The sequence below is a fragment of the Leopardus geoffroyi genome, chromosome A2 (genome assembly GCF_018350155.1).
Source record: "Leopardus geoffroyi isolate Oge1 chromosome A2, O.geoffroyi_Oge1_pat1.0, whole genome shotgun sequence".
Taxonomy (NCBI): Eukaryota; Metazoa; Chordata; class Mammalia; order Carnivora; family Felidae; genus Leopardus; species Leopardus geoffroyi.
In genome coordinates, this window is record NC_059331.1 from 79,161,943 (window position 1) to 79,170,842 (window position 8,900).

General features: G+C 45.1%; 1 protein-coding gene across 2 annotated transcripts in view; it reads right to left on the reverse strand.

The window, feature by feature from the left end:
• Nucleotides 1–8,425, reverse strand: part of CDHR3 (cadherin related family member 3) — a 65,346-nt gene extending 56,921 nt beyond the window's left edge. For both annotated transcript variants that reach the window (XM_045494476.1, XM_045494475.1), the window contains exon 1: nucleotides 8,289–8,425. In XM_045494476.1, coding sequence (XP_045350432.1) covers nucleotides 8,289–8,334 — 46 coding nt within the window. In that variant the 5' untranslated portion in view covers nucleotides 8,335–8,425. The remainder of the gene's footprint in view (nucleotides 1–8,288) is intronic.
• Between the last annotated feature and the right edge of the window lie 475 nt (nucleotides 8,426–8,900).

The following is an 8,900-nucleotide window of genomic DNA, read 5'->3' on the forward strand; positions in this document are numbered from 1 at the left end:
TTGGACTGCACGTCAGACAGGGACTTTGACAATTTAAGAGAAAGTATGCTTCTTCCAGGAAAATCCTGGGACGTTCTTAGGTCTCTTCGATACTCTGCAAGATCTTGCCAATATAGAGGAGACCAGCAGCTCCTGCTGTTTCATGCTTCCATGGTGATGCTCAGGGTGTGTGTGTGGGGGGGGGGGTGAAAATTGTCCTGCCCCCAAAAAAACCCACGTTCACTCAGAACCTCAGGATGTACCTGATTTGGAAATAGAGTCTTTGCAGATTAACTGGTTAAGAGGAGATCATTCCAGATTAGGGAGGGCCCTGACCCACCAAATGATGTCCTTATAAGAAGAGGACAGAACACAGAGACACAGGAGGAAGAAAAGCATGTTATGCTAGAGGCAGGAATTGAACTAATGCATCTACAAGCCAAGGAGAAGCAAGCAAGCACCAAAAGCTAGGAAGCACACATGGAACAGATCTTCTTCAGAGTTTCTAGAAGGAACCAACCCTGTCCCCACCTTGACCTCAGACCTCTGACCTCCTGAACTATCGGCATTTCAGTTCCTGTTGTTCTAAGCCATCCACTGTGTGGTAGTTTACTGTGACAGCTCTAGAAGCTCACTATACTTCTCCAGTTGCCAAATAAGTGCATAAGGTAAAATCCTTTCTCTCATTTACTCCCCGAAACAATCGTCTCGCATAGGCATTAATGTCACCATTTTACAGATGAGGAAACTGAGCTGAATAATAACAAGTAACAGAACCAAACTTTATGCTGAAGCCCTACTTGTTAGCCAGCTTCCTGATGGTGGCCACCTTTAGCCCTGGGAGACGAACCACCTGGAATTCTGGGAGGAAGTACAGGGGGCAGTAAGAGGATCAGTCCTACCAAAAGGTGTACAACTTCTAGAAACAAACCAGCCGTGGAAAAATGCTGGCTTTTGTAAGAGAATGTTTTTATTTCAAAATTGGGGGTGGGGCTTCAGAGAAGTAGATGCAAATGTAGGAAAAATGGAAATATAAACATACTGATACAAGCTTTCATAAATCTAAAATCATTGGGGCGCCTGGGCGGCTCAGTCGGTTAAGTGTCCGACTTTGGCTCAGGTCATGATCTCACGGTTTGTGAGTTCGAGCCCCGCGTCAGACTCTGTGCTGACAGCTCAGAGCCTGGAGCCTGCTTCGGATTCTGTGTCTCCCTCTCTCTTTCTTCCGCACTCACACTGTGTGTCTCTCTCTCTCTCTCAAAAATAAATAAACATTAAAAAAATTAAAAAATAAATCTAAAATCATCTTAGTTTAGAGGCTAAAATACATTGTACACAAGTTATTTTTGATTGCAGGATTAGCCAGTTTTATGGACAAGGACTGTGCAAGGGCTCAGAAAAAACAGCTGAGGTTTAGGGTAACATGGATATGGATAGATTTTTTTTTTAATCTGTCAAAATGACTTTAATATTATAGCATTCTTGTAATAAAAATTCGGAGCAAGGGGTACCTAAGTGGCTCAGTTCCTTGAGCGTCCCGACTCTTGATTTAGGCTCAGGTCATGACCCCAGGGGTCAGGGGTCAGGGTCAGGTCATGGAGCCTACTTGAGATTCTCTCTCTCTCTCTCTCTCTCTCTCTCTCTGCCCCTCCCCTCCTCTTAAAAATGGAGAGCAAAATAGTAAGCTTGGAATATTTAGAGGCAAAGAGTTCCCAAAAATAGTTTTTTTATTTTTTTTTTAATTTTTTTTAACGTTTATTTATTTTTAAGACAGAGAGAGACAGAGTATGAATGGGGGAGGGTCAGAGAGAGAGGGAGACACAGAATCTGAAACAGGCTCCAGGCTCTGAGCCATCAGCACAGATGCCTGACGCGGGGCTTGAACTCATGAACCGCAAGATCATGACCTGAGCTGAAGTCGGACGCTTAACGGACTGAGCCACCCAGGCGCCCCCAAAAATAGTTTTTTTAAATGAGCAAATTAATCAATTGCTTTGGTGCTTAAGTTATTTTAGGCATAATTCCCTCTTGCTCTCTTTTCCCACAGTGGAAAATCACCAGGGCCCCCCTCCCCGTCCCCAGCTGTTCACCAGTGTTTCCTCTGTTCAGCAAGACAAGGGTACTCCTAATAAGTAAAATGAAAGGTTGCCAATTTCAAGGGACCCCACCCCCACCTTCGCCTGCTCCTTCCCACTCACCCCAGTAACCTGGGCCTCTCCAGTCAAGAGGAAGGAAGCTTCTGCTCGTATTTGAGCAAAGCTAGAACTCCCTCAGTTTTTCTCCAGAGCAGCCTGCAGTTAGGGTGTGCCCAAATGAATAGACTGAAAACAAGTAACCACTTGCTTTTTCTAAGCTCCTACTCATCAGGCATTGTGTAGGCTTTCCTGCCTGATCTCAGCTGTTCTAAACACAATCCTGCCATGTAGGTATTACCATCACCATTCTGCACATCTGTGATTGCACTCAGTAGGGGGCTGTGGCAGGCCTGGATCACTGCCTCTGGATCTTCTAGATGACAGATGGTACATACCAACTACAGACCGTCTGTCACGTGCCTGTCGGGTGACCATGCACGTAAGGCACCATGCATCCTGATGGTGCTGGGACCTGGTAAGAAATTGGCCCCTCCACCCAGATGTTAGATGTGGTGATGCAATCTGTAAGAGGCTGTTTGGGGGAACAGCGTAAGGAATCGTGCTGGGGTATTAGCTTGACATGGGCTCAGGGTGTGAGAGGCTTGCTAGGTGCCACTTGGGGCTTTCCACAGCCTCGCCCTGAACAGGCAGCTTACCATGGCCACCAACCTTGGCACAACTCCTTTGATGAACTGAGAAGGCCGGTCAAGCCATGATTTTCAAATATCTCCCACTGATATCATTTAGTTTGCTTTGCAGAGAGTGTTTCCACTGATCTTGTTATGTTCATTTTAACTTTGATAAGCCCTGGGTTCTGGAAACTAATTCCATGAAAGAACCAGCCTTCCAATCCCAGGCACCTGACTCCAAGCACAAGTCTCTTTGCACAGCTGCACACCCCTCCTATTTGTAGAGCTTTCATACTCCTCCGTGAATGGTCATATTTTACAAGGTAGTGAGGGAGACATTTTGAAGGGGGAAGGACAGAGGGAAGGTTAGAAGCCAGGGAAAGGCTCTCCCTAAGACACCACGCGCTTGCCTTCTGAAGCTGGTCTTCCAAACTTTCTCTGGCGGTCTGAGCAAGAAAGAGGCTTTAATGGAATTTGACTTACACATGCATCTTAATTAAGGATCAAATTAGAATTGCTTGAAGCGTACACTTTGAAAAAGAAAGAACACGCAGAAGATTTATTATCAGTCACCGAGCCCACTGAAACATCTTGCTTGGGGTTGGGATCTGGATGGATGATGTGCTCACTTGCTTCGAAATGAGGGAAAGCGCTGCCTTGCCAGATATGGACCAACAAGGCCTCCTCCTGGAAGCCGTGTTGGAATAATTAAGGCCTCTGCAGCCTCAGTTGTGGGGGAAGACGCTGGCCACCCTGGGCCTCCGACACCAAAGTCACCGTGTGGTTCAGGAAGCGTGGGTGATGCCATCTTCTCCCTCCAGGAACACAGCTGCTCTCACAGTGTGATTTCAATACAGGGCAGTCCTTGCCTGAGACCGTCACTCAGTAAGTACCTTTTCTTTCTCTCCACTAGCTAATCAAAATGGTAGGGAGAGAGATCAAGGAGTGTTGTGAAAAAAGAATGAGATTTGGAATCGGAGCTCTTGCTTCAAGTTTGAGCTTTGCCACTATTAACGTGTGACCTTGGGCTGGTCCCTTAACTTCTCTGGGGCCCTCTGTCCGCTTCTATCTCTCAGAGCTATGGTGCTGCTCTAATGGTAGCCATTAAACAGAGTTCAATTGCTAAACAAGACTCACAGAACCCGAGAGAAAACGCTTGCAAATCTACAGTTGATTACAGAAAAAGGAGGCAGTATAGCAACAACATTAAGTGAATATCTGCACCAGGACTAAAGGTGGCCTCATGTCTTGAGGATCAGAGAGGCCAGGCACCAGCTTTTTTCATCCTGTTTTCCCTAAGGGTCATAACAGAATGCACTTGCTCAGATCAGAGACCACTGACGTATCTAATGATACCTCACAACCTGGGAACCCCAAATAAAGTCTCCACTGGACATTTTTCTATTCTGTTGGTCATGTAGGCACCATCTTGTTACATAACCAGCTTCCACAACAGGGCCTTCCAAACCAGGTGCAAATCATCAATCTCACTGTTGTCAGTAAACAATGCTTGCAGGACCGTACAAATAATTCGGAAACTCCCAGGACCCGTGGGAGCGGCACCGTTAATCAGTGTGCTTCTTGCCTTGAGCAGAGGTCAGTTCTGTGCAGGAACTTCAGTGAAGCAACTCAGGCTAATTCCAGGCCTACGAGATTTCACTCTCACAGCAAAGATACCATACACTGAAAACGCATATACTCGCCAAACCATCAAGCATTATAGAATATTGTTTCAGTATATGCAATGTCTTCCTGTGCCTTTAATTTCCAAGATGTATACCTCCCTAGGTGAGATTCTCACCTGTCTTCTTTGGGGAGCTGATACATGCCAAGCAAGGCTAATAATAGCGGGGAGCCCTGAGTAAGACACAGAAGAAAAGATGGTGACTCTACTCGCGATTCTGGAAATTACACTGGGCCATAAGTAGCAGGAGAAAGATGTATGTGTCTCAGAGCAACCCTCTGGTGCTGGCCCGAGAAGGGCTGGTTTCTGGCAAACCTCTTCCCAATTCCATGGGGGTGGAAATACAGATGGATTCCAGAGACTAAGTTCTTGAACTTGAGAGAGGAAGACAACCAGATTGCCATGGGAAGGAGGTAGGGGGAGTGCCGAGAGGAGGAACACCTTTTGTTCCCCTGAGGTTGACTCTACACAGGAAAGTGATGTTACAGAAGAGTAGAAGTCTTTTACAATGTTTGTTGGTTCCCATATATCAGATTGATCAGCCAACGGGAAGACTTTCAGGGGATGGGTTCCATGTTCCTGCCTTTTGAAATGATGAGAGCATTAATAATGAAAGGTTGCACCCGGTTCCTCAAGGAGCCTGAGATAGTGAGCCTTAGTCCTCTTTTTGACTTCCCAGAACTGCCTAGCACAAGATCAGGAGCAATGGCCAGCCTGGGGGGGTCTTCCTAGAGAGACATGAGCTAGCCTCATGCCTGGTGCTCTGCGGAGAAGACTCAAGTCAATGGCACTGGTACCTTTTTCACGTTCATGTGGATCTTCCAGCTACCAAGGAAACCTTCTTTCATTTAACACCCTGGAATTTTTAATCCGCAAGAGAGTAACACAAATGTTACTTCCCTCGAAGAACTTTCTCAAAATGTAGACAACTTTCAGCAGGCAGTGGATTTGAATACACAGAGGAACCCTTGCTAAGTCCTCCAGCTTCAGGAATGGCGCGTGGTCTTTTGGTACTGATAGAACCCGAAGACTGTTTCATCTCAACTCTTTTCCACTGGCGTGCTTGGGAGGTTTATCTGCTTTATGTTCTCGTGGGGCTTTCCTCTGTAAGATGTCGTGGGAGTGCAACACTGTAACATCTGTAGCATCCTGAAGAGAAACTGTTTGATTTCTCTCATCTTAACAGGGGGTGGGAAGGACAGAAGCTAATTTAAATGACAGTACAAGCAGGCATCTGATCTAAATTTCTGTGTTGTGGGGGAAGGTATCAGTAAATGCGTGTGTGTTTGGGGGTGGGGGGAAGACCCAGAAAGGGATGATGATCCACGAAAACAACAAATATTTATTGGATCCCTTATATATGTATGTGACATGCGGGGACCACAGAGCAGTAAGAGATACAAAACCTGTTATTGCAGGGCTGACATTCCCCTTGAGGAAACACGACAGACACATAACGGATGAATTCTAGAATAACTCATACTACCTTTTGTTAAGCACTCATTTCGTGTGGGGCACTGTGTTCAAACCTTGGCATACATCCCATGTGTGGGCAAGAGGAGCTCCACGGTACAGTGGGAAGAGTACCCACCAGGAGTTGGGGCAATCCAGGTGGGCTCTCTGGAGGAGGTGGAGCTTGACTTGGGTGTTAGAGGATGCAGAGAAGTTAGACCAAATGAGAGGAAAGAGGATATTGTTTGAGATTATTATGGTGATGCCTGCTTCCAACACCCTGAAAGCAGGTGCCAGTGTGGCTGCACCCCCCCCCCCTCAATGTGACTCTAGTGTTTGAGAGGGAGGATAAGAATCGGGTTCTCAGACTCACAAAAGAAGGTGAGAGAGAAATAGTCTGCATCACAGCAGACCTTCCAAAAACCAAGATTTTCCCTTTGGAAGCAAAAGCGTGGTACAGTGCATGGTCTTTTGGAGATGGGGGTGGGGGTGGGGGTTGAGTGTGGTTTTGATAAGAAATTTCAAGTATTTATTGCAAACCTTTGAGATCTGTCCCTTTCACACGTCCAATAATAAGGTTCCAAATGATCATATCCACTATGAGACATTGGGTTCTTACTAAATTCACTCTTTCCTCAATGGCAATGTCACCTCTTAACTCAAATGATTGTGGTCCTAGAAGCCTATATTTCTGGGAAAATCTCAAATGTTTACTTCAAGTGAGAGTCTGAGCTGCTCAAAACCCAGCCTCACAGTCCCTCTACCAAGTAGAAAAGCCCAAGATTCAAGAGGGTTCAATTAGAGGAAACCCAGTCATTTATTTATGTTATTAACAGACCAAAAGGGAAAGTTAAATGGTCATTTCTATAAATCTAGAAAAAGCATTTGATTTAAAACTATTTTGATTTAGAAATAAATACCTGAAAAAAGAATAAAAGTTATCTCCTTAATATGTAAAACATTTCTGTTTCACACCGAAAGTTAACATCATCCTTAATGGGGAATAAGACAAGAATGTACACATTTTTTTTAAGTTTATTTATTTATTTTGAGAGAGAGAGAGAGAGAGAGCACAAGCAGGGAAGGGCAGAGAAAGAGGGAGAGAGAGAGAGAGAGAGAGAGAGAATCCCAAGCAGGCCCCGAGCTGTCGGTGCAGGGCCTGATGTGGTGTCCAGTTTCATGAGATCGTGACCTGAGCTGAAATCAAGAGTCAGACACTTAACTGACTGAACCACCCAAGCGCCCCACTTATCATTGTTTAACAACAGCCTGAAGGTACGGGCCTGGTAATTAGATAAAAGAAATAAGTACAAAATAGAAAGATAGGCAAGGAAGAATATAAATGTTGATTATTTTCAAAACCTAGAAAATGCATGAGAGTCACCTGGAAAACCATTACAAATAATGAGGTACGTCATTAGTAGGGTTCGATCCATTGTACAACAATCAGTTAAAACATACAAGGGAAGATAAGATTCCTTCCACAAATGCAGAAAAAGGAGAAGGAAAAGAAAGAACTAGAAGGAAACACAATCATAATCAGAATGTGCAAGATCCCTGTGAAGGAAATCTTAAAATAATCTGGAGGAAAACAAAGACTTAAACAAGTGTCTAGAATAGTTGAACAGGAAGGCTCACGTCATACGTAATAAGCACTACCATTTACTAAGCATTTGCCACTCCTCTCGGTGTGTTCCTGCATAACTCATCAAATATGTAAATTATCCCTAAATTAATCTGCAAATTTCACATGATTGAATTCCACACATTCTGCATATACTACCTATTCAAAAATAAGATTTAATTTAAAAAGCTCAATTTCCATAATCCAAGCTGACAACATTAAAGAGATCACCCGGGATTCTTGAAGCTCTTGAATAAGGAAGAGGGACTACAAGAAGCAGTAGGTTCAATCCTTGGTGCTTCATCCGAAGACATTGTCTTTGCTCAAGACTAAGACAATGGCCCCTTGATACCTCAGTTTTCCCATAGGATGATCTGCCAACTTCAAGTTGCCCCCACAAGACTCCAGAGAAAGGCCAGAGTCTCCACAAAGACTGACTTGACATACGCACAAAGCTGTGTAGTGAAAACCATTCTTCCAACCTTACACCCTGGAAGGACAGGCACAGGCCAGTTACCAAGGGGAGAAAATGAAGTCTGCACAGAGACTAGACTTTAGTCTAGACTGGAGACTAGACTGTAGCTTCTTTTGGTGCGCCCCCTTCCCAGAGCACCTGCCCAGCCTCCTTGGGCTCCCCGTCATTGCATTATCTCGTTCGCCAGTGCCAATAAGCCCACCATTGAGCAAGACCTCTCAGATGCAATTTCCTCCTCGGGGACATTATCACTCAGTGGTATCATGCAAACAGAGAGCAGCCTAAACAAGGGACAAAATGGAGTTCCTACCTGACATGGCATCCAGGAGAACCAGGAGAAAAACTGCCCCCTGCATACTGGATAGTTCACTTCTGTATGCACTTCCAGGATATTACCCAGTAGCTGAATCCCGCCCGAGACCCAACATTTATTCCAAATGCCACTCATCTTCCCTTCCTGGCTTTGTTGCCATGTGAGAAGGCAAACAGGCTTTGGTGGTAGCTCGGGGAGACTAAACACCACAGGACTGTTTGTTCTTTGATTACCTGCTTCTGTGACCGCATGGTTACCCAAGAGGCCAACCAGCCGGCCCTGGTGAGCTCAGAGTCCCTCTCAAAATTCTACACCCACCGTGTGTCTTGACAGAGAGCCCAAAAGAGAAGTGGAAAGAGCAAAGAAAGCAGAGACACAGAGATGATGCTAAAAGCTGGGCATAAGCATAGACATCCACGATAGTCTCAGCCGCCCTATAACCAGATGTCTTATGATTCTTTTTCTTTTTTAATTTTTAAAATTTTTAAATTTTTCTTTTTATTTTGAGAGAGAGGGCAAGCAGGGGAGGGACAGAGAGAGAGGGAGAGAGAATCCCAAGCAGGCTCCTTGCTGTCAGTGCAGAGCCCGACGTGGGGCTCCAACTCATCA